Source organism: Muntiacus reevesi, chromosome 22 (genome assembly GCF_963930625.1).
Source record: "Muntiacus reevesi chromosome 22, mMunRee1.1, whole genome shotgun sequence".
Lineage (NCBI taxonomy): Eukaryota > Metazoa > Chordata > Mammalia > Artiodactyla > Cervidae > Muntiacus > Muntiacus reevesi.
The window spans coordinates 3159824-3185028 of NC_089270.1; the positions used below are offsets into that span (position 1 = coordinate 3159824).

General features: G+C 58.4%; 1 protein-coding gene across 22 annotated transcripts in view; it reads left to right on the plus strand.

The window, feature by feature from the left end:
- ABLIM2 (actin binding LIM protein family member 2) overlaps positions 1-25205 on the plus strand; it is a 158830-nt gene that overhangs the window by 33384 nt on the left and 100241 nt on the right. For all 22 annotated transcript variants that reach the window (XR_010660292.1, XR_010660290.1, XR_010660291.1 and 19 more), the window contains exons 2-3: positions 11839-11982; positions 24882-25065. Coding sequence is in view for 17 of the 22 variants with exons in the window: in XM_065914451.1 (XP_065770523.1) it covers positions 11839-11982; positions 24882-25065 (328 nt within the window). In the remaining 5 variants the exon portion in view is untranslated. The remainder of the gene's footprint in view (positions 1-11838; positions 11983-24881; positions 25066-25205) is intronic.

The following is a 25205-nucleotide window of genomic DNA, read 5'->3' on the forward strand; positions in this document are numbered from 1 at the left end:
GATGCCTGCAGCACGCACAGACCCCCCCAGTGGGAGCTGACAGCCGGGGCTTGGGGTCCTGCAGGCCTGACTTACAGTCCCCGCGGTGCCGTATGCCCACTCCCGGCTCTGTGACCCGGGTCACTGGTGGGAATCGCCCAGCGCCGTGTCTGGCCGTTAGTCCGGGCCCAGGAGCCGAAAGCTGATGTTGTCACTCAGACTGTTACTTCTCACCCCCGCAGGGCGCCGTTCTGTGCTCTGAGTCACCAAATGCACCCCTGTTTCCCATCAGACATCAGAAATATTCGTGGGGCACCTGCTGTGAGCTGGGCCTGAGCCGTACGCTGAGGACCCAGACGAGGTCCCTGGCTGGCCCAGCGGTGGCCGCCTGGCCCACGGCGAGGTGACATGGGGGACACGCGGTGGCTCTGGCCTGGGAGTCCAGGGACCCAAGCCCTGGCCCTGGCCTGGCCTCACACTTGCCCTCTGCCTTCCCCCTGTGTTGGGGTGGGGGACGGGCCCAGATGCCCACCTAAGCCCTGACCTTCCGGAGTGCCGCCCGTGAGATACTCAGATGCCTTGCCGGTCAGGAAGGCAGCTCTTCCGGCGATGAAATAACACCCTCCAGGGACGTGGGTGGCCGGGGCGCCTGGGCCAGCTGCTCGAAGCTTCAGGAGTCTGTGAGTTGCCAGAAGCTGGAGCCGAAGGTAGCTGGGCGCCCCACCGTGGGCAGCCTGAGCTTCCGGGGGTTAGGCGTGGGGTTGCTCACTGCCGTGTTCTCTCAGCTTCTGCCTCGGGGTGGGGGGCAACCCCTCTACCAGCAGACACCACCCCCTGCAAAGCCCCTACCACGTGCCAGTCTGCAGAAGCCCGGCCTGGGGCAGCGTGACTGTCCCCCCGTGCAGAGGAAGACAGGCTCGGGGGACAGCGGAGTGGCAAGTGCCCAGCACTGCCTCCCACTCCTGGCGGCCACGGGAACAAATCCCACAGACCTTTCTTCCCAGACGGCTCTGGAGGCCAGGGGCCTAAAGTCGAGCTGTCCCCTGCACGGGCTCCTTCCGAGGTCTGCGGGGATGGGGCCTGTCTTGGCGTGCCGATGGCCGACTCCTCCCTGCGTCTCCACTCCTCGAACCTCTGTGCGTCTCTGCCCCAGTTTCCTGTTTATTAGGACACAGTCGTGTTGGAGATAGACCGACCGAGTGGCCTCACTGTAATTTGTGCGCCTCCCTCCAGGCCCCGGTCACGTTGCGAGGAGCTGAGGGCCAGGACTCCCATGTGCGGGGGACGCGGTTCTCTTGTGTGGTCTCCCATTATCCTCACCGGCTGGGAGTCCACGGAGGTTCCTCTTTCCGCGGATGGTGGGGTCATCGCGTGGGCGGTGGTGGTGTCGTGTGGGCGGGGGCTTGTCGTGTGGGCTGGGGGGCTGTCCCTGCATGAAGCAGCAATCTGGGGTTTCCCCGCTTGAACTCTGCCTGAGCTTTGCCATTGGTCGCTGGGGCCGGGACAACTGGCCTGCAGTCCTAAGCTGGCGTCTCCCTGGCTGAGCAGCTGGGCCCAGCCGCCTGGGGGATTTTGGTGTGGCATCTTCGTGGGAACTGGCTAGGGTGGCCCTGGTTGAATTTGGAGCAGGCAGGACCCGTTTCTGGAACCAGATCCAGAAGGTGATAAACTCGTCCCAGGGCAGAGAGATCACACCAGTCAATCCTAAAGGAAATCAACCCTGAGTATTCACTGGAAAGACTGATGCTGAAGCTGAAGCTCCAATACTTTGGCCTCTAAGAGCTTTCAGTTCAGTTCAGTTCAGTTGTTCAGTTGACTCTCTGCAACCCCATGGACTGCAGCACGCCAGGCTTCTCTGTCCATCATCAACTCCCAGAGTTACTCAAATTCACGTCCATCGAGTCGGTGATGCCATCCAATCATCTCATCCTCTGTTGTCCCCTTCTCCTGCCTTCAACCTCTCCCAGCATCAGGGTCTTTTCCAATGAGTCAGTTCTTTGCATCAGGTGGCCAAAGTATTGGAGCTAAGTCATTAGAAAAGATCCTGATGCTGGGAAAGATTGAAGGCAGGAGAAGGGGATGACAGAGGATGAAATGGTTGGATGGCATCACTGACTCGGTGACCGTGAGTTTGAGCAGACTTCAGGAGATAAAGTGAAGGGCAGGGAAGCCTGGTGTGCTGCAGTCCATGGGGTCACAAAGAGTCGGACACGACTGAGCGACTGAGCAGCAAGTGCAAAGAGAGCTCAGAGCTGCTGGGAGCAAAGCAATCTCATCAAGCGAGGAGCTGTCTTCTTGAAAAGCAAGGGGAGGTGGGTGCAGCCCAGCAGCGGCTGAGGACCCAGAATGAGAAGCTGCCGTGGGCGGGGCTGTGACTGGGTGGAATCTTTATGGGTGGAGCCTGTCGTGGGTGGAACCACAGTGGGTGGAGCCTGCAGCTGGCAGAGGAGGCTGGTCCTGGGTTGCAGCTGCCTTGAGCATGGAAGAACTGATGCTTTTGAACTGTGATGTTGGAGAAGACTCTTGAGAGTCCCTGGGACTGCAAGGAGATCTGACCAGTCCATCCTAAAGGAAATCAGTCCTGAGTATTCATTGGAAGGACTGATTTGAAGCTGAAACTCCACAACACTTTGGCCACCTGATGTGAAGAGGTGACTCATTGGAAAAGACCCTGATGCTGGGAGGGATTGGGGGCGGGAGGAGAAGGGGACGACAGAGGATGAGACGGCTGGATAGCATCACCAACTCGATGGACGTGAGTTTGAGTAAGCTCCAGGAGTTGGTGATGGACAGGGAGGTCAGGCGTTCTGTAGACCGTGGGGTCACAAAGAGTTGGACTCAACTGAGCGACTGAGCTGAACTGAGAGCACCAGGAGGGAGGCCGACCTGGGGCTGAACCCCAGCTCCACCCCTCTGGCCGCGTGGCTTTTGGCTGGTTACCGACCTCTCGGAGCTCAGTTTCTAGCTCTGCCAGATGTGTGTAAGGATGTCCACCTCGCCGGGTGGTTGTGACGACTCCAGTCAAGGTCACATCAGACTGGGCACTTCCTTTCCTGGGTCAGAAAGGCCAGCATCCATGGGACTTTGGCTGTGGAGGCGGTGACCTTGCCGTCTCTGGAGCAGACCTCACGCGGGGCAGGTGCAGGGATGGGAGAGGGGACCTGGTACAGACGCCGCGTGGGGCTGCCTGGGCTGGGGGTTGGCATGGTGTTCTGGGTTTCTATGGCTGCGTAACTAACCGCCCCAAACCTTCATGGCATCAGACAAGCGTTCTGTGACACTCACAGGTTCCGAGGAGGGGCTCCGTGGGAATGTTTTATCTCTCTTCCACGGCGTCTGTGGTTTCAGCTGGAAAGCAAGAAAGCCTGGGGTGACTCAAGCCCTGGGGACTGGCATCTCTGGAGGCGACCCGACTCGCAAGCCTGGGGGACGTGCGGGTGATCTGGGCTTCCCCACAGCCTGGCGCCGGGTTCCCACACTTGGCAACCTAGGAAGCCAGGCAGAAGTCTGCGGCTACTGTGACTTGGGTCAGGGCAGTGGCAAAGGTCCACCCAGGTCCCGGGGAGGGTCTCAGAGCTCACCGCTGAGTGGGAGGAGGGTCAAGCCTTGTGGGAGAGGAACCTGCAGTTGGGGCTGGTGTTCGGCTGTCTTTACACATCCAGTCAGTCATGTGATCAGTTCTATCTACAGACACTTGTGCTGAAACCCCGGTTCCAGGCCTGAGGCCCCAGGCAGAGCGGCGCTCGTCACTGGCTTTGGGGAGCCGCCGTCTGGCCACGGGGCAGGTCCAGGGCTCAGTGGAGGACAGGGGGCTGCACGGGGGTCACAGAGATCACGCTTGTTGGGAATCTAAGAGCACACGCAGCTTCGCACAGCGATGGCACCCCAGCGGGCCCCTGCCGTTCGTTCGTGAAATTATAGACTCAGGCCTGGGGATGGGTCTCGGTGAACATTCCTGTGCCCGGGGGCCAGCGTCAGTGCGATGAGCTTCCTGCAAGGGGTTCCCACGTCTGTCTCCACCTCCATGCCCTTGGGTGTGAGCTCCTCAGGGTGGGGGACCATGTCTTCCTTGCCCCGTGCCAGCCGGAGCGCGGCAGGGAGCCGGTACCACCGCAGCCTCGCCGAGGATGGACGAAGGATGTGTCTGCAGAGGCTTCAGGCCTGGCAGTGCAGAGACCCTTGCAGCCGGCTCACTGGGCTCGGGCTGCCCACGGCCTCGGCGGGACGGGCTGGGTCAGAGAGCCGCATCGTGGTTCCCGGTTTCATTCGCAGCCAGCCCTTAAGGAGGTGATGATGGGGAGTGACTACAGGCGCTCTGGTTTGATTTAGCAACACATAACAGCAGGAGAGGCCAGGTCTGCTCCTGATCCGGACGACCTGTAAAGAGTGTCCTGAGGGCAGTGGAGACAGACCCCCTGAGGTCTTCGTGCCGTCAACTCCCTGTTTAGAGAGCCAGTCTGAACAAACCCCTGTGCTGGAGGCTGCGCTCGCTGCAGGGGTGCTGGTGGTCGCCAGGTGTGTGAGCGCCGTCGCCCAGCCGGGCCTGGCTGAGCGCCCCGTGCTCTGTCTGCGCTGGTACCCGGCCCGAGGGAGCTGCGCTTCTCAGACCTGGCCCCTGGCCCAGGAGAGGAGGTGGTGATGGGCGCTTGCTGCTGCCCTGAAGATGCCTGTGCAGCGCGTGTCACCTCCTCCCGGAAGCCCTTCCTGACTGCCACCTCCCCGCAGCACCTGCCCGCAGCCCCGTAGCCTCCCTCGGTACTTCTGTGCTCACTGTCATGGTTAGAAAGAAAAGCCTGAGAGGGGAGGTGAGAACTCAGCCCCTGGGACCTGCTCTGGGTGCATCAGAGCCCCAGGAGAGGCTGTGACGCACGGTCATATAAAGCTTATTCAATATTAGAGCGGACTTATAAAATGCAGAAACCCCACACCAGCTGTTGGCGTGATACAGAGAGCAAGATGGAGAGTGCTGCAAAACCATCACGCTGATGGAGCTTGGGTTCCCCTTGGATTCCCCGAGGATGCAGGGACTCCACGTCCCGATAGTGAAGTGGATTTACCCTGAGAGCGAAGCCTGGAAAATAAGCTGAACACCGGCTATTGGTCCTTGGCCAAACCAGCAGTGCCTGCTCGGGGTCCAGTGTTAACCAGACCCTTCAGGAAGGGACAGGGCCAAGTGTAGAGGCTTTGAGGGAGAGCAGAGATACACAGTCAGAGAAGTCCCCAAGGACGCCACAGTGCCGTGTGCTTTGCTGTCTGAAGCGCGAGAGATGAGATGAGTCCCTGGAACAAGGGAGGCGCCCGCCCCCACCTCCACGCGCCAGGCCCCACGTGTCCCGCCACACCAGTCCCTGGCCAGTTTGCACACCCGCCTCCCTGAATGCCCAGCAGCTCCTCTGTTCCTGATTGGTGAACAAGCAAGTGCGTGATTGGGACTTGCAGACCAGCAGGTGGCAAAGGGGCTGGCGATATTGGACACCTGAGCAGCAGGGACCCTGGTCGAGTCCCTAATCCAGCCACGTGGCTTTGGGAAAGCCCCCAGGCATCTCTCAGCCTCTGTGTGTACTCAGCAATCAGTTGCGTCTGACTCTGCGACCCCCGTGGATTGTAACCACCAGGCTCCTCTATCCTTGGGATTCTCCAGCCCAGAATACTGAAGTGGATAGCCATTCCTTTCTCCAGGAGAATCTCCCCGACCCAGGGATGGAACCCAGGTCTCCTGCATTGCAGGTGGATTCTTTACTGTCTGAGACACTAGGGAAGCCTCCATATCTTCATCTGTAAAATGGGGGTGACAGGCCATTTCCGTGGGAGGGTTGGGGTATGGATCAAGTGAGGGCCAGGACTGGGTCTGTTTTGTTCCTGTGGGATCTTGGCACATAGTAGGTCTCAGACGTTTGTTGGGTGGATGACTGAACGGTGAACAAGAAGGCTTTGTTGGCTGGAGTTGGGAGTTGCTCACACTTTGGCCGAGCAGCCTGCAGTTCTGCCGCCAGAATGAAGTCGCGGCGACCTGCGGTGGTTTCCATGGTTGGGGCACCGAGAAGGCAAGGGAAAGATGCTGGGGAAGACTGAAGGCGGGAGGAGACGACAGAGGATGAGATGGCTGGATGGCATCACCGACTCAATGGACATGAGTTTGAGCAAGCTCCAGGAGATGGTGATGGACAGGGAGGCCTGGCGTGCTGCAGTCCATGGGGTCGCAAAGAGTCGGACATGACTGAGCGACTGAAGTGAACTGAACTGAAGGGTCGGGGTAGATGCTCTGAGGCAGGAGGAGGCCAGCCCTCCATGCTCCTGCACAAGCAAGGATCCCGCGGAGGGGAGGCAGTGGACACGTGTTCAGGCGGCATCTCAGCAGCTTCCAGGTCCCACGATGGGAACGCATGACACGTTTGCTCACGAGTCTTGAAGGAGGCCAGGCTGGTGAATTTCTCTGAACCAAGTGGGAGATCGTCACACTTGGCAGGTCTGTGCCAAGGAAGTGAAGCGGAGAACGGAATGTTTGGTGGGTAAACCAGCCGGAAGGGAAATCTACAGGCCCCCTGATGCCCTGGCCCGGTGTCCTGGGGGCCCCCCACTGCGGTGGACATGGGCTGGGAGGCTGACATCAACCTTGGCAGCGGTGCCTGTGGGGTTCAGCGGCCAGGACTGCTCCCCACGTCGAGCTCCAGCAAGGTTCAGGGCTGGGTCTGGGTGGATCCCATTTGGCTGGAAGAGAAAGCCAGGACAGGCTGTTGATGAGGCTTTGGGGTGAGCAAAGGTGTGGCCCCCAGGAGCTCCAGGTCCCCTTCCCCTTCTCGAAGCCTCTGCCCTCCCCACCCTGAGTGACTGGTTTCCCCCGGGACCCAGGAGAACTAAGCCAGCAGCTGTTGGTCGGCGACACCTGTCAGTCATCACATCCGCGCTCTCTCCACTTCACCTGATTCTAAACGGTGCCTCCTGAGACCAGGCTCCACATTACAGATCTGAGACTTCCCAGAGCTCGACCAGCCATCAAGGTCACACAGCTGCCCCCTCCCCCCGGACGGTGGGCCCAAGCCCGGCCTTGCCAGCTGCTCTCCTGGATCCTCCAGGCCCTGGACCTGGCTGGTGGATCAGGATTCTACCCGGAGGGGTCACAGGAGAAGGGTCACAGCGCTGCCAGGTCAGACCCAGGAAGCCACGTGCCTCCACTTTGAACGCGAGTTCCGTGTTGATGTTACTGGTAATTGTTCTCTTATTCCCAGCAAGGCTTCCCCGTGCTGGGATCTCATTATCACGGGGGGGATTAAGTGGTCACGGCCCCGTGGGATTGATCCCTACCACTTGACTTTATGTTTCATGTTATTATCGCAGTGAGGGACTTGTTAAACCAAATGTTAGAGCCAATCTGGAAATTGTAGTGAAATGAACCTGCTGGGTTTGGGGTTAGGTCTGGAGTGTGGTGGTTCCTGCTCTCTCTGTTTTTCTCTTTCACTTTTTTAAAAAATAGGCTTTTTTTCTTGGAGCAGTTTTCAGTTTATAGGAAGTTGAACAGTAAGCAGGGAGTTCCCACATACACTTTCCCCCAAACCCCCAGTTTCTCCTGTTAACCTTTTGCGTGTTACATTTGCTGTGACCTTTGTGTGCGCTACATTTGTTATGATGGATGAGCTAGTTCTGGTATGTCGTTATGGTATAAAGTCCACACCAGCGAGCATCAGAGATTGCTCTTGGTGTTGTGTGTTCTCTGCGTTTGGATGAGCGTATGATAATATATGGGCCTCCCTGGTAGCTCATCTGGTAAAGAATCTGACCCCAGTTCCACCCCTGGGTTAGGAAGATCCCCTGGAGAAGGGATTGGCTACCCACTCCGGTATTCTTGGGCTTCTCTGGTAGCTCAGACGGTAAAGAATCTGCCTGCAATGTGGGATACCTGGGTTCGATCCCTGTGTTGGGAAGATCCCCTGGAGAAGGGCATGGCTACCCACTCCAGTATTCTGGCCTGGAGAATACCCCTGGACGGAGGAGCCTGGTGGGCTACAGTTCATGGGGTCACAGAGTCAGACACGAGTGGGCGACTGAGCCCAGCTCAGCGCAGTGAGGCGTGTTTACCGTCATGAGATCACACAGAACTGTTTCACTTGAAATCCCCTGAGCCCACCGGTTCATCCTCCCTGCCCCCAGCCCCTGACACCCGTTGATCTTTTACTGTCTGCGTGAGTTTGCCTTTCTTGATGATGTCATAGGGTCACAGTCGTGCAGTGTGTAGCCTCTTCAGACTGGCTTCCATCACTCAGTAACATGTACCTGAGGCCCCTCCAGTTCTTTTCATGGCTTCACAGCTCATCCCAAGAGTTCTTTATGTGACGAGGTCTGGCCCGAACCACCCCATCCCGGTCTAAGGGCCCACTCCTGCCCTGTCCTGCCGCGCAGGGGATCCTGATTCCCTCTTGTTGCATCCACGTCCCCGCCGGGCCACCTCCCCCGGTCTCAGTCCACTCACTGGGCGGCAGGATCAGTGACCATGGCCCTTGCTCTGCAGGCTTCTGTGAGCCCTGGTCTCCTTTGCAAAGCACCCGACTGGTGCAGCTGCATGAGGTCCGAGGACTGAGTCCATCTTGAAGGGTAAGAAGGCCCAGACCTCAAATCCGCAGGGTCCTCAGGCTGGGACCTCAGGGACAAGCGGGCAGATGCAGGCTGGAGGGGACACCTAAGCAGGTGGTACCCACACCGACAGGCCCCCTGTGGACAGTGTCTACTTCCCACCACCAGGGGGCAGCACCCTGCTCTCACCCAGCCACCCAGAGCCGCGGAAGGATGCTGGTGCAGGGAAGGAGTCGCGGAAGGCAGCAGAGTTGGTGCTCCCACAAAACGACCCTCTTAAAGCAGCTTTCACCCCAGATCAAGTATATTTCTGTTAACCAGGAAACTGGCCGTGCCAGGCTGTGAGTTCTTGCGAATGACAGTGGCTGTTGCAAAGGCAGGAGGAGAAGGGGACGACAGAGGGTGAGATGGTTGGATGGCATCACCAACTTGATGGACGTGAGTTTGAGCAAACTCCGGGAGTTGGTGATGGGCGGGAAGCCTGGCGTGCTGCGGTCCATGGGGTCACAAAGAGTCAGATATGACTGAGCGACTGCACTGAATTGAGCTGTTGTGTATTGATCTCTTATGGTTTGTGGGACTCTGGGCTGCTTGTCACGCAAGCCTTTCTGCCTGAGGTCCTAGCCACCCCTGGGGCAGGTGCCGTGAGCGGATGGACAGACAGCCGGATGGCTGGGAGTTCCAGGTCACTGCCTGCTGGAGGTGAGGCTGGCTGTACGCAGGTCTGCCCACCCCTCGCCCAGGGCTCTGACACTGATCCATCCCACGCAGGTGCTGGCCTAAGACCTCGCCTGTCCACTCGTGGAGACACAAGGCATGCTGTCCTCTGTACGCTTAGTGGCTGAGAAGTAACATGCGTCCCCCCAACCCTCCCCCAAATCTTGATTTAGCCTCAGATGCGGACGGGGTGACTCAGGAGTTTCTCAGCCCCACGTGAGTCCCAGGCAGCCCCAGGGTGGTATACAGCCATGAGTCGGCTCTGCCTGAGGTTTCAGTCCTCAGGCCCGGTGGGGAATCTTTAATTCCAGCCCGGGACATCCTTGCTATCTGCACACCACCCCCCATCAGTTTTATTAAGTACTGGATGAGGGGGTTTCTGTGATGATCACATAGGAGAAAAGAGCGAGGGGCAAGCCTGCCGCTGACGCTCACAGCAGAGTGGAAGTGTCCCCACGGCATCCAGGACGGCTGGCGGGGCTCCGCAGCCCTCACTCGGCTCCGCAACGCCCAGTGAGCTGTTTGGTCCCGACTCGTCTGAGACCTCGAGGCGGTCCTTAACGCTGGGCCTGGGGTACTGGGGGTGATGCCAGAGTGTTTTTTCTGCCAGTTGTCTGCTTTCCTGCACCTGCTTCTCCAGACAGGGTCACTTTTTAAAATATGAAAGTGAAAGTGAAGTCACTCAGCCGTGTCTGACTCTCTGCGACCCCATGGACTGTAGCCTGCCAGGCTCCTCCGTCCGTGGGTTTTTTCAGGCAAGAGTACTGGAGTGGGGTGCCATTTCCTTCTCCAGGAGATCTTCCCGACCCAGGGATTGAACCCGGGTCTCCCGCATTGTAGACAGACGCTTTACCATCTGAGCCACCAGGGAAGTCCTGGTGTGCATATATGTCTTTTAAAATGTATATGTCTGTAATTTCGCCTGTTGATTAACTTCTGGCGGTGCTGGGTCTTCCTTGCTGCACGCGATTTCTCCTCTCTAGTTGCGGCGAGCAGGGGCTCTTCTCCAGTTGCTGTGTGTGGGTCTCTCATTGTGGGGGCCTCTCTTGCCACAGAGCGTGGGCTCTAGGGTGCCCGGCTCAGGCGTTGCGTCTCCCGGGCTCTCGAGCACAGACCCCGCCGCGCTGGCACCCGGGCTTCGTCGCTCCGCGGCACGTGGGATCTTCCGGGGTCAGGGGTCGGACCTGTGTCCCCTGCGTGGGCAGGTGGACCCTTTACCGCTGAGCCCTCGGGGAAGCCCCAGGATGGCTTTTGGCCCCAGATGGCTGCCCCTGCCCGGGGTCTTCAGAGACTCCTCCTGGAAGGCCTGGTGCCCCCTGCGCGGCCCGCGCCCTTTGTGGAGCTGCCTGCGGTCAAACCCTCCCCGTGGGCGGGACCCAGAGGAGGGGGCCCTGCACTGCGGACCTGGGGACTGTGGGGAAAGGGGGTCTGGAGGCTTGGGGGGCAGGCTGGAGGCTGGATGGGGAAACGTCCTCTGTGTCCATCCGCCTCCTCCATCTTTACAAGAGTGAGCAAAACTTCCGTGCCTAGTACTTCCGTCAGCAAGATGGAAGATGGGACTGGAAGATGTGGGTCCTCGCTAGGCTGTGTGCTTGGAGCTGGCTGAGCAGGGGATCTGCTTCCATCCCTGCACCTGGCAGAGACCCAGAGGCAGGCAGAGGAGCGGACGAGCTTCCCCGCGGAGGAAAGGGGACCAGCTCCTCTCAGGGAGTCACGTGAAGCCCAAGGGGGGAGGCGGTGCTGCAGGCTGGTGCAGAAGCCCGCCGGGCAGAGAGCATGGCCCACACTGCCCCCCGCAGCCCGGGTCCACCTCCCACCCAGGACCAGCCTGAGAAGGGCGAGCCCGCCCCTAGCCAGGCATGTGGGATCCGCCCCCCGCTTTCAGTAGCCTCCCAGGTCCCCGAGGCCCCCCAGGCCCCCAGCCCATCAGGCCTGAGAGGAGCTGGTCCCCGGCCCCTGGTTGTCCCCTGACCACCTGGCCGTGGCCACTGCTGGGCTGGAGCTCCCCGGGCACAGACGCTGCGTGGGCCCCAGTGACCTCACGCTGGCCCCCTTAGGCACTTCTGGAGGGTGTGGGTGAGCGGCGGCCCTGCCCGGAACCCCTGGAGCCCCACAGGTGGGCCCTTTGGCCATCCACCCTGACACGTCCCTCTGGGGGTCTCCATGACCACCCTCGGTCATGGCTGGCTGTAAGGGGGAACAGTGACGGTACTCAGGTCGCCGGCCCCAGGCCACAGAGCGGATTTGAAGCGAGCTCAGGAGGATGCGACGGTTGTATGGCACAGGAGAGGACCTGGGTCCCCGTCTGCAGGACTCACGAGCTCAGCAGAGTGTGTGTGTTGGGGGGGTGCCTTGCTTCTGTGGCCCCAGAGGGCCAGGGGGCATCGGCTCCCCTTTGGGAGGTGGGGGACAGGACCGCTGTCAGAGTCGCCCATCTCCTGACCTCCGCTGGTCCCCCGATGCCCTCTGGGTCATGCTGGGGGGTTATGTGGGGCCCCGAGCGCTTGAAGAGTTGCCGGATTGCTCACCTGTGCCTGGCCCATCCCGCTTTTTAATGCTGCTCCTTTTCCCCCGCAGTGTCGGAGCCGCAGGCTGCTCCCAGCCCCCCAGAGAAGCCGCCCAGCACGGCGATCCTGTGTAACACCTGCGGGAACGTGTGCAGGGGCGAGGTGCTGCGGGTGCAGAACAAGTACTTCCACATCCAGTGCTTCATCTGCAAAGGTGAGCATCCCGGCCTGTCTCAACCGCGAGGCCCGGCACAGCCCTGCCGTGGGGCTGCGCCCGCCTCCCAGCTGCCTTGCTGGGCCCCACAGTGTCCCCGGGAACTCCTTAGATCTGGGCTGTTGCAGAAACACATCCCCAACCTTCATATACCGACATGATCTTTTCAGCGTGGCCTGCCTGCCTCCCTTATGGGGGTGATGGGAGTTCCTACCCAAGGGGGCGGTGGGTGAGAGGAGGAGGTCTAGGTCCTGGGCAGCATCCTCGATGGCTGCAGCCGTGTCCGAGGATTCGGATCCACTGGCCAGAGGAAAATGGCCACCTGGATCCCACAGCCACGTAGTAAATGGCCATTGCTGGTGGCGTGAACTCAGCGCCTGGGGGTGCACGGGGCCGAAGCTGGACCGTGAACCTCAGGCATGCCCCGTCCTCACTGGAGGGGGGCTGAGAACGTTACCGCTTGCTCCAAATGAAAATGACTTTCTATCTGGTTATACAAAGTGACATGTATATGCACTAGATTCAAAGAGATAGTTTGATATTCAAATATCAGAAAGATAAGAGAGTAAAGTAAATGACAAGAAATCCCTCTGTTTGATCCTTTCTGGGAGCATCCTTCCAGCCTGCCCTTATTCCCCTCACTAAAGTGAGCGCATAGTCTGTCGTGCACGAAGGGATTTCATGAATTTATTTAGTTTCCTGAAAACATGTCTTCTCTGATAGCTCAGTTGATAAAGAATCTACCTGCAATGCAGGAGACCCCGGTTCGATGCCTGGGTCAGGACGATCCGCTGGAGAAGGGATAGGCTACCCACTCCAGTATTCTTGGGCTTCCCTTGTGACTTAGCTGGTAAAGAATCCACCTGCCTTGCGTGAGACCTGGGTTTGATTCCTGGGTTGGGAAGATCCCCTGGAGAAGGGAAGGCTACCCACTCCAGTATTCTGACCTGGAGAATTCCATGGACTGTATAGTCCATGGGGTCGCAAAGAGTTGGACACAACTAAGTCACTTTCACTTTCCTGAAAACACATGAAAAGCAGCATTTGGGGGAAGGGATGGACAAATCAAGGCAATCTGGCACAGTGTCCAGACTCAAAGAATTTATACGTGCGTGCTAAGTTGCTCGGTTGTGTCTGACTCTTTGCAACCCTACGGACAGTAGCTCACCAGGCTCCTCTGTCCTTGGGATTCTCCAGGCTAGAATGATGGACTGGGTTGCCATGGCCTTCTCTAGGGGATCTGCCCAATCCAGGGATCGGACTTCCATCTGTTACATCTTCTGACCTGGCGGGCAGGTTCTTTATCACTAGTGCCCCCTGGGAAGCCCTGTAGTTTTAAAGAAGTCTCTCAATGACCCTGCAGCTCCCACCTTACCTCTGGGCAGCACACGGTGTTGTCACAGCCTGCCGCCCGGTGGGTTTGGACGCCACCCAGAGATGCAGGGATGTTCACGGATGGACCTCGGGGCCCCGGGCAGTGAAGGCCTGGGCTTCCTGGTCCAAGTAGGGAAGCAAACACGCCACGTGTAAGATCGCGGAGCGCCGTGGCTTCTGTCAGCACACGGGGCCCGTTAACTGCCTGAGTCCCTTCAGCCCACCGTGGTCCCAGGAGGTCCTACTGTGCGCCAGGCCCGGCCTTTGAAAGTGCTGAGTGGGAAGGCGTGAGACCTAGCTTGGAGGCTGCGGTCTGGTCAGAGGATGAATCTACCAGCTCAGTGGAGAAAGCTGGTGGTTAGTGGTCACAGCAGAGAGCTGATGGGGGCCCCTGGGGATGCAGCAGGGCCCCCAAGGGGCCCGCTGGTCCTGCGAGGCGCCGGAAGCCGGCTCTTCTCCCCTGACCCTCACCTCTGCTGAGCGCTTCCTGTGAGCTCAGTTCTCCTGTGTGTTTCCATCTAAAGCCCCCCAGTCTTGGGGGACGGGGTGGCTGTGGCGTTATCCCCACTGAAGATGAGGATTCAAGGCTGGCTGTGACTCACAGCTGTCCCCTGGGGGAGCCATTGGCGTGAGTCGGGGTGGGGGTGCCCTTCCCATGAGCCTCAGCTCTGCCCCCACCCCAGCGCGGAGGGACGGGGTACGGCCCCCAGCAGGGTCTGCGTCCCAGTGAAGAGGGGGCAGGAGGCGAGGGCCGGGGGTCAGGGAGGCCACGGTCATCGGTGAGCGAAGATGGACCCTGTGTTCAGAGCTGCCATCTCACCCGGCTGCCCCAGAGCTTCAGAATTACGGATCTCCTGGTCCACGCCCGTCCTTTCCCAGGAGGGGAAACTGAGGCAATGGGGCAACCCTTCTTGCCCAAGGGGGCAAATCCAGTCAGCTGCTGGAGACCCCAGCCCCAAAGATCTTCAAATGAGAGCAGGAGAAAGCAGGGGGAGAGAGGGAGGGGAGGATAAATGCGGATGAATGGGAGAAACAGAGCAGCCCTCACGTGAGCCTTGGAAGGAGAGAAAACACCAATGGCCAATTGCGTTCCACCCCCTCATCCCACCCAACACCTCGGGTCAGGGCCAGGGTCGCCAGCGGGCCCCTGCCTCTGGCCCGTTCACCCGGCGGGGACCAGAGTGGGCTCTCCAGGCAGACGGGCCTCGGCCTCTCCCATCTCCTGGGATGAAGGTCGCGCCTTGAGCTTACCTGGCCCCAGGTAGCAGGTGCCTCTGAGCTCAGCTGGTGCACCGGGGAAGGGGCTGTGTGTGCAGGCGGGGGCGGACAGGGTGGGGCGGGAAGGGGTGGCGGACGAGGGGCGGAGGGCGGGTGCATTGTGAGGGTGAGCGTGTGGGGGCACGACTTGGGGGTAGATTGACGGGCGCGTGGAGAGTGGGCCTGGGACAGACAGGAGCCCGGCCGGCTGGCTGGAGCTGAGTGGACAGGTGCCCTGAGGCTGGCCAGGCCTTCTGGCTGCAGCGCATGTTGGGCCTGGCCTTGCCCCCACCCCTCTGGGCCCAGGCTCCCGCCAGACCTTGTGATGGCACATGGCCGGACGCCCAGATGGTGCCTCCCATGGCTGTGAACTGGGTGTCTCGGGAGCTCAGATCTCCCTGTCAGGGGTCCGCATGGAGGGGACGTCCGCATGGAGGGGGGGCCCTGCTGGCCGCTCAGTCTCCCCAGGGGCACGCGGGCCCTGCCCTGGCCCTGGATCCTCCATCCTTGTCTCTTGCTAAGACCCCTGAGTGGAGCTCTTCCCTCTTGGGTTCCGTGGAGGGGCCTCCTGGACAGGGGGACGAAGGGGGTGGGGAAGGAGGGCAGCGGAGAGAGCCCCACCCCCCAGGAGCCCCACCTGTAGGCGCATCAAGTCACAGTCTCTGTGGGGGCTCTGGTGTTGAGTCTGGTTATTTGAAAAGAAAACTTGAGGACTGCAGCCCTGCCCTCAGCCGTGACCCTGTGCCCTTCACTCAACCCTAGGCCCACGGGGCTGCCCCAATGCCCGGGGACGTTTCCCGGGGAGGCCGTGACCCGACACCCTGGCTGGGGCCCTGCCCGGCCCTTTTCTTCTGCTCTTCAGCACCGCCCCAGCCACCGCGGCGTCTGCCTGGCTCAATCCCCTCTGCTCTCCTGCAGAAGCACGTTCTGTGTTTGTGAAGAGCCAATCCCATTAGATTGCTCTTTTTTAAAAGCTGATTTTAAAAGCCCCAGGGGACGTGCTCGCTGTGTTTAAAAGGACTGTCTGGGGGCACTGACCCCAAGAACTGGATAAAAGGCATTAGATATCCAGCAGCCAGCCCGTCACCTGCTGTGACCCAGGGGGTTTGGTCAGTGGTGGGGGTGGGGGGCAGGAGGACTGCCCCAGGTGACCCTCCCCCAGGGTCCTCCTCTGGGCTCCAGCCTCCCGAGGAGACCTGGGAATGGGTCTGACCTGGTCCTTAGCAGCCGGGGCGGGCAGTGCTGGGCCAGCATCTGGGCCTCACCCTTAAGCCCCAGCAGCTGCCTGGGGCGGGTTGCCATTAGTGGGGGCAGTGGCAGGAGTCCGTGGGCATGCAGGCCTGGTTCCAGGACCCCCAGGCATCCGCCCACCCACAGGCTCATTCTGTGCCAGGAGCCCTGTCAGCCTGCAGACACAGCAGGGCCCTTGCTGTGACATGTCTGCTTAACCTGCTGAAAAATGACAGGAACAGCTAAGATTTCCTGCGAATTTTAAAGAAGTTGTGTTTATTCAAGCACGAGGATTGCATAGTCTTCGATTGATCTTTTATTCACCGCTCAGGAAAATGCAAAGTCTATGAGTCATTGAAGATGCTCTTGGATGAATAAAATAAAAGAATCAACTTACACTGTCTTAAATTACATGGGTATTTATCATCTTTACAGGAAGCCTGGAAGTAACCTTCTTGCCCACCAGAGCTTGTTAATATGACAGCTCAACAAAGTCATCAAAGACTGGGTTCTTTTTTCACTTCTCCACTCCAGCTGCCCCACCCCCAATCTTTTGCATTTCAACAGTGCCTTTCCTCATGGTCTCAAGACGGCTGCTGTAACTCCAAACATCCTATCCTCACAGGTTGAGACTCAACCCTGGGGACGAGGTTGGGCAAGGATGTGCGTAGGCAAAGGGGCCCTCCGCCCCCCATGATTGCCCTGTTTGGTTAATCAGGGCAATCTCCCTTTGATGACAAACCTAGACAGTTTATTAAAAAGCAGAGAAGTCACTTTCCCAACAAAGGTCCGTCTAGTCAAAGCTATGGTTTTTCCAGTGGTCATGTATGGATGTGAGAGTTGAACTATAAAGAAAGCTGAATGCCAAAGCATTGATGCTTTTGAACTGTGGTGTTGGAGAAGACTCTTGAGAGTCCCTTGGACTGCAAGGAGTTCCAACCAGTCCATCCTAAAGGAAATGAACCCTGAATATTCATTGGAAGGACTGATGCTGAAGCTGAAGCTCCAATACTTTGGCCACCTGATGCAAAGAGCTGACTCATTGAAAAAGACCCTGATGCTAGACAAGATTGAAGGCTGGAGGAGAAGGGGACGACAGAGGATGAGATGGTTGGATGGCATCACTGACTCAATGGACATGAGTTTGAGCAAGCTCCAGGAGCTGGTGATGGACAGGGAGGCCTGGCGTGCTGTGGTCCACGGGGTCACAAAGAGTTGGACCCGATTGGGTGACTGAACAGCAGCAGCCCTCTGATTAGGGAGGGGAACTTTTCCCTGGAAGCCCTCACAGGCTTCCTGTGTGACTCACCGGTAGAACTGGGTCACACTCGCTCCCACCGGTAAAGAGGAAAGGGCGGGCAGGGACTGACCGGCTCCAGCCCTGTTCCTCTCTCGGGGGGTGTGTTGCCAGTCCAACTGCCGCGGGGTCTGTGAGCACAGAAGGCAACGTGTCTAATGCTGACCCGAGATCCCAGCATACCGGGGTCCTGCCACCCAGGTGCTTGCCTGACGTGACTTGGTTTACCCAAACATGAAAATCCGTGAAAGGAAGTGCATCGCTTTCCAGACCCTCTCGACACTGTCAAGCTTGGGCTTTGCTGCCAGGCCTGGGTTCCAGTCCCACCTCTGCCACTCACTGCTTACGTGGGTCTCAGACACGTTTCTTAGCCTCGGTTTCTATTCAGCAACCCTACTGGGCACCTGCTCTGTGCCGGGCAGTGTTCTGGGTGCTCAGGATGCATCCTTGTCCTCGTGGAGATCACGTTCTAGGGCCGGGAGACAGAGAAGGCGCACTAGATAGAGAAAATAAGTAGATCTTTATTATAGACTGAACGTGAAGGACTAGGGAGGGGAGACAAGGCGCAAGATGCAGACAGAGTTGGGAGGGAGTGCCAGGAAGTCACTATTTTAAGTCGGGTAACCAGGGCAGGCTTCACGGAGGAGGTGACCTTTGTGTGAAGACTTGAAGGAGGTGAGGGAAGGACATTGCAACCAGAGGGAACAGCCGGGGCAGTGATACTCAGGCAGGCAGCCGTGCCTGGCAGTCTCCGGGACAGCAGGAGGCCTGCATGCCTGGAGTAGAGTGAAGAGGGAGTGGGAGGGCTGGAGGGGGGTTCTTGTGCGACCTGGGCCCTGACACCGAAGGAGGAAGAGCTCAGGAGGGTCCTGTGTGTCTCAGTGTCGTGGCCTCTGGGTGCTGTGCTGATGGGAGGTCAGGGCAGGGTGGGGAGAGGGGCCCGGAGCCCCAGCCCGAGACCGCGGCAGCTTGGACGACATTCTGAGGGGGCATCTCCTTCCGGATTGTCTTAGAACCCAGCCAGCTTCACGGTTCACAGTGGGACTCCGCGTGAGACGGAAATAGGTCAAACATCCAGCGCAGAGCAGGTCCTCGGGGAGAAAATGAAAGCTGTTACCGTTGTTACAAACAACTTGAAACTTGCCCAGGAAGATGAATCTGGTCCTCCGGACCTTCTCCCCGTGGCCAAGTTCTGTGCTTTCCGAGCATCTGTTTCCGGCTGGGGTCTTCTGTCGTCCTGCTCGCGATGCTTCAGCACGAGCCCCGACTCCGAAATGATGAGAAGATGAGGAAGTGAGACAGGAACGCGGTGCTTTCTGATCCGAGCGGCCCGGGGGCTGGGCGTGCTTGTGTTTGCAGAAAGAGTGAAGGAGAAGGGGGGGGAATGTATGTGTGTGTGTGTGTAAGTGTGTGTGTGTGAGTGTGGTGTGTTTGTGACTGTATGTATGTGTGCATGTGTGTGGGTCTGTGTGTGTGACAGTGTGTGAGAGTATGTATGAGTGAGTGTGTGTGTGTGTGTGTGTGTGTGTGTGAGTGTGAATGTGAGAGTGTGTGTGTGTGTGTGTGTATGGTGTGTGTGTTTGTGAGTGTATGTGTGTGTGAATGTGTGTGGATCTCTGTGTGCGTGGTGTGTGTGTGTGAGCCTATGTGTGTGCGTTTGTGTGTCTGTGTGTGAGTGTGCGTGTGTGTGCGTGTGGTGTGTGTGTGAGTGTGTGTGTGTGAGTGTGGTGTGTTTGTGAGTGTATGTATGTGTGCATGTGTGTGAGTGTGAGTGTGTGGGTCTGTGTGTGTGACAGTGTGTGAGAGTATGTATGAGTGAGTGTGTGTCTGAATGTGTGTGTGTGAGTGTGTGTGAGTGTCTGTGTTTGTGCATGTGTGCATGAGTGTGGTGGTGTGTCTTTGTGAGTGTGCGTATGTGAGAGTGTGCATGGGCATGTGTTCATGTGTGTGCAAGTGTCTGTGTGTGAGTGGGCATGTGTCTGTGGCAGTGTGTTTGAGTGTGTGTGTGTGTGTGTGTGAGTCTGCATGTGTGCATGTGTGTGTGAGTGTGCATGTGTCTGTGAGTGAGTGTGAGTGTGCATGTGTCTGTGAGTGTGCGTGGTGTGTGTGTGTGAGCATATGTGTGTGCGTTTGTGTGTCTGTGTGTGAGTGGGCATGTGTCTGTGGGAGTGTGTTTGAGTGTGTGTGTGTGTGTGTCTGAGTCTGCATGTGTGCATGTGTCTGTGAGTGTGGTGTGTGTGTAAGTGTGTGTGTGTGAGTGTGGTGTGTTTGTGAGTGTATGTATGTGTGCATGTGTGTGAGTGTGAGTGTGTGGGTCTGTGTGTGTGACAGTGTGTGAGAGTATGTATGAGTGAGTGTGTGTGTGAATGTGTGTGCGGGCCTGCGTGTGTGTCTGAATGTGTGTGTGTGAGCGTGTGTATGCATGTGTGAGTCTGTGTGAGTGTCTGTGTGTTTGTGCATGTGTGCATGAGTGTGGTGGTGTGTCTTTGTGAGTGTGCGTATGTGAGAGTGTGCATGGGCATGTGTTCATGTGTGTGCAAGTGTCTGTGTGTGAGTGGGCATGTGTCTGTGGGAGTGTGTTTGAGTGTGTGTGTGTGTGTGTCTGAGTCTGCATGTGTGCATGTGTGTGTGAGTGTGCATGTGTCTGTGAGTGAGTGTGAGTGTGTGTGTGTCGTGCACCAGCTCTGCCTGTAATGTAGTAACAGCAGGTGGAGTCGTCCACAAGGACACACCCCTCTGGGGACCATGGACGGCCACGCCCAGACCTGGTCTGGGCGTCGGGGGGTGACAGGGACCTGTGTTCCAGGGGCGTTCGTGGGAACCGGACGCCAGGGGAGAGCGGTGGACAGTCAGGGCAGGAAGGATACTCAGGTGACGTGGGCCTGTTGTTTCCAGAGGGAGGGTCTACGGCCGAGGTGAGGCTGGGGCCTGGGCGGGTGGGGACCCTGCTCCCCCAGCCAGCTCGCTCCAGCTCTGCGGACGCCCGAGTTCTGGGTCCGCCTGGTGCTGTAGCGTCAGCCGCTCTCCTTGCCCCAGGCCCCAGCACCGAGCGCCCCTCAGCTGACCGCCCCGAGGGACTGCCCTGCGCATCCCAGTCTCTGCCTTTGTAAGAGTTTTCCATCCGGCGTCCTCTTGTCTGCATACTTTTGTGTCTCATTAAGGGACTGCGTGAGCCCTTTTCCCATCATGCGTTTGTCATCACGTTTCAATACCTGCCCAAATTCCTTCAGTTGCCTGGCCCACGGCAAACTTGGAGCCATTCCTCAGCTGTTAAACAGTTGCATGGATTCCAGTCGGCGCCGGGGTGATCAGTCTCCTATGCCTCATCTCACTGATTTATGGTGACAACCGTGGGAGATCAGTATGATTAACCCTTTGTTACAGAGGAGGACTCTGAGGCTCAGAGAGGTTCAGTTACTTGCCCCAGGTCACACAGCTGGCCAGCAGCGGGAGCGAGGATCCACGCCCAGGCTTCCTGTCTCTAAAGCCCAGCGTTCACTTATCACCTTATCCTGTAGTTAGCGCTGCAGCCGACACTGTGCGGGTGGGCTTCTGTGGACGTTCACGGTCGTTTCCGTGAGATAGAGCCCCAGAGACAGACGGCTGGGTTAGAGGGCAGGAGCCATTCGCAGACTCCTTTGAGTTGGTGCCAAATGGTATTCCAGAAAGTGCCACCAATTGTCTTCCCACCACGGCCCACCCCCTCCTGACCGTTTCTCAGAAATGACCATGGTTGACCGCCAAAGGCGGGCCTCTCGGGTCACCCACAGCTCGGAGCCCTTCATGACTCTCGGCTACTTGCTTAGGCAGATGGAATGTAAGGACAGCATATTGCCTTGATGAGGACTTTTAGCAGACGACAGAGGATGAGATGGTTGGATGGCATCACCGACTCAATGGACATGAGTTTGAGTAAGCTCCGGGAGTTGGTGATGGACAGGGAAGCCATGCAGTCCATGGGGTCGCAAAGAGTCGGACACGATTGAGTGACTGAACTGAATGTATTTGGACTCTATTTTTAGCAGGCAGAGGTCTGGATTTACTGTCTGGCCTTAACCTCAGGCACCTGGGCAGCTACAGTCCGCTCCGCAGCAGAGATTACCCGGGGTGGTGGGGTGCGGGGCGCGTGGCACTAGTGGGACCCAGCTCTCAGGGCAGAAAAGCTGCTTTTATTCAGTCTCCTGGTGCCTCTGTGATGTAGACTCAGGTTTAAAGGGGCACTCAATATCCCTCTGCACATTTTTCTCCTTTAAGGAATAGTCAGTGCTGTCATAGCTTTAAGAAGATGGAAAATGAGCCAAACCCCAGAACCAAGGGTGTCCGGGAGCCAGCCGTCACTCGGGGCCGAATCGCTGTAGGCGGCGTTTGCAGAGGACAGCAGTTCTCCTGCACAGACCCCGGGGGAGCCTATTCTTCCCAAGTCGGGGTGCAGCTGCAGGGGCTACACCGGTGCAAGATTGAACAAAGGGGGCTCGCTCTCGCCCGGGAGGGAGACAGATCCGGAACCGAGTGCTGGTCTCCGACCTCCCGGGTGAGTGACGTCAGTCCAACAATGACCTGGACGGTGTCCCCCCACGACTCGGGGCTCACGTCACGCGCGCTCGTAGGATGCCTTGCGCGCTGCTGTCCTCCCAGCTCAGCAGACCCAGCCGAGGACGCGGGGCCCAGAGAGGTCAGGGACCTGCCGAGGGGCACACAGCAGGGTGCGCGGGGCGAGCCTGCATCACCCGGGGAGCCCCGGCGTCCAGGCTCTCAGCAGCTCAGCTTTTTGTCCAAAGAGCCAGCCGCTCCTTGGAGACGTGGAAGGAAGGCTTTCCAAGCCCGCGGGCGGCTGTGAGCACGGAATGGTACATGCAGTCCTGTGCCCTGGGCGAGGGGCGGGGGACGGGGAGGCCCAGGAGAGGCCCACCGCCTCGGCCCGCGTGGGGCTGGGGGCTGAGCTGAGAGGGTCCCTCCCGGCAGGGCCACTGGAGCCCCCAGGTCACCGTGGGAGGGTGCGCCATGGGCACCGACCAGCCCATGTGCTGGAAAGCGCTGCTGACCGGGCCGAGCAGAACCCGGCCCCGGAGACCCTGAGAGCCTCCGGAGATTGCGATTCCCGGAGAGCTCTTCCCGAACCGACCAGCCTGAGGAGCCACCTGCGGTGAGGGAGGCTGCCCGATTGCCCTCGCCTCCCGAGCCTGCCAGGCACCAAACAGGGTGCTCTTCAGAGGTCGGGGCTCCCGATCAGACCCCAGGAGCTCCTTTCCCCCGCCACCATCCGTGTCATCAAGACCTGCACTGCAGAAGGCTCTTACCCTCTCCGGGTAGTGATAACCTCCGTGTAATAGCAACATATGTGTTGCATTCTGATTTTCTGTGTTTATCTTGGCTGCGTGGGTCTTCGTTACTGTGCGGCTTTTTCTCTAGCTGTGGCGGGCAGGGCTAGCTGCGGTGGGTGGGCTTCTCATGGCGGTGGGTGCTCTTGCTGTGGAGCGCCGGCTTTAGGGCATGCAGCCTTCAGTACTTGCAGCCCTCAGGCTCAGTAGCTGTGGCACACGGGCCCAGCTGCCCCGCGGCGTGTGGAATCCTCCCGGACCAGGGGCGGAACGCCTGTCCCCTACATTGGCAAGTGGATTCTTTACCACTGGACCAGCAGGGGAGCCCCATCATATGTGTTCTTCTGATAGCTTTGTACTTGTAATTTTTACTAGTAACTAGCTTTTTACTAGTACTAGTAAAGTGGTACTAGTACTGCTTTGTACTAGTAGCTGTAATAACAACCCCATCCAGAATAAGCTATTAAATACTTACAGCCTTGTGACCATAAGAACCTGGATAGCATATTAAAAAGCAGAGACATAACTTTGCTGACAAAGGTCCGTCTAGTCAAGGCTGTGGTTTTCCCAGTGGTCATGTATGGATGTGAGAGTTGGACTGTGAAGAAAGCTGAGCACCAAAGAAATGATGATTTTGAACTGTGGTGGTAGAGAAGACTCTTGAGAGTCCCTTGGACTGCAAGGAGATCCAACCAGTCCATCTTAAAGGAGATCAGTCCTGGCTGTTCACTGGAAGGACTGATGCTGAAACTGAAACTCCAATACTTTGGCCACCTGATTCGAAGAACTAACTCATTTGAAAAGACCCTGATGCTGGGAAAGACTGAAAGTGGGAGGAGAAGGGGACGACAGAGGATGAGATGGTAGGATGGCATCACCGACTCAATGGACATGAGTTTGGGCAAGCTCCGGGAGTTGGTGATACATAGGGAAGCCTGGCATGCTGCAGTCCATGGGGTGACAAAGAGTTGGACAGGACTGAGCAACTCAACTGAACTGACCATAAGGAAGGGTTTCCCAGGTGGCGCTAGTGGTAAAGAACCTGCCTACCAATGCAGGAGACACAAAAGATGCTGGTTCGATCCCTGGGTCGGGAAGACCCCCTGGAGGAGGGCATGGCGACCCACTCCAGTATTCATGCCTGGAGAATCCTATGGACAGAAAAGCCTTGCGGGCTATAATCCATGGGGTCACAAAGAGTCAGACATGACTGAAATGACTTAGCAGGCACGCATACAGCATGTCCATAAGAAATTTCTAATAAATCAAGTTCCACGGGGACTGTGGGGTTTTTGTTGTGGAACCATTGGCGTTTTCCATCTCAGAAACATCCCTCTTGCAGATGATTCTGTGGGTAGGGAGAGGGATGGTAATTGGCTTTCTAGGCAGAAGGGGGACGAGATGAAAAGCCTGCTTTTACTCAGAGCCTGGCTCTGGGATTTTAAACAGAGGTCCATGGTCTTGCTTTGGCATCTCCAATCGACTAGTTAAAGTCGCCCATTCTTAGACTTTCCCAGAAATGATATCCTCTGCAATCAGTTAATCTTTAAACGTTTGTTTATGTATTTGGCTGTTGTAGTGTGTGAACGCTTAACTGTGGGGTGTGGGATCTAGTTCCCTGAGCAGGGCGCAGACCCAGTCCCCTTGCTCTGGGAGCACTGAGTCTCAGCCCCTGGACCCCAGGAGCGTTCCCTCAGTTAATGTTTTGATGAAAACGTTTACGCATTGATTTGAAGACGGGCTGCAGAGTTTTTTAAGACCCTGGCTTAGGGGCTGCGACGCTTGAAGACCCCAGACGGACCAGATGGCAGGCTGGTCCTCTGCAAGGACGGATGTGAAGGCTGCTGCCTCAGGAACCAAGTCTGACTCCCCCCTGCCACCCCGCGGGTCACCCCAGTCCTCCCAGGGCAGGAGGTGTGTGTTAGGGTCAGTGCCTGCATGTCCGGCCTGTCTTCCTCCTGCAGGGGGTCTGGCCTCATCCACACTGGGGGAGATGGGTGCGGGGAGTCAGGAAGCCTCACTGTGGTCTGGGGGTGATCATGTGTCCTTATGGAATCTTCCCATCCAGAGCAGGGCCTAGCGCATTGCAGGTGCCCAGGTACCCGGGACCGCCTCCCCCGTCTGGTATTTCTGTGCTGGGACTGCACAGCTGGAGGGGCTGGGGGCTCACGGAGGCGGGGAGACCCCGGACTGGCCCCCAGCACGGCCTCGTCTCTTCCTGGGCCGCTGTCCCCTTCTAGAGGCTTCCACAAGGAGGTCCACTCGACGCCAGGCTGAGGGGCCACAGCTGGAGTCTGAACCTGGAGCCCAGCGTCCCAGGGGCTCAGCGAGCCAGCCCGCGTTTCCCCCGAGGCCCGTGTGTGGCCCTTCAGGACCCGGGAGCCGGTGGCCGCCTGCTCACTCGGCTCTGCGTGTGTCCCCAGCGTGCGGCTGTGACCTGGCTGAGGGCGGCTTCTTCGTGCGGCAGGGCGAGTACATCTGCACACAGGACTACCAGAGGCTGTACGGGACCCGCTGCTTCAGCTGCGACCGCTTCATCGAGGGCGAGGTGGTGTCGGCTCTGGGCAAGACCTACCACCCCGACTGCTTCGTGTGCGCCGTCTGCCGGTGAGCGGGGCCCGCCTCCCTCCTCCCGCCTCCCTCCTCCCGCCTCCCTCCTCCCCTTCCCTCCTCCCGCCTCCCTTCTCCCGCCTCCCTCCTCCCCTTCCCTCCTCCCGCCTCCCTCCTCCCCCTTCCCTCCTCCCTTC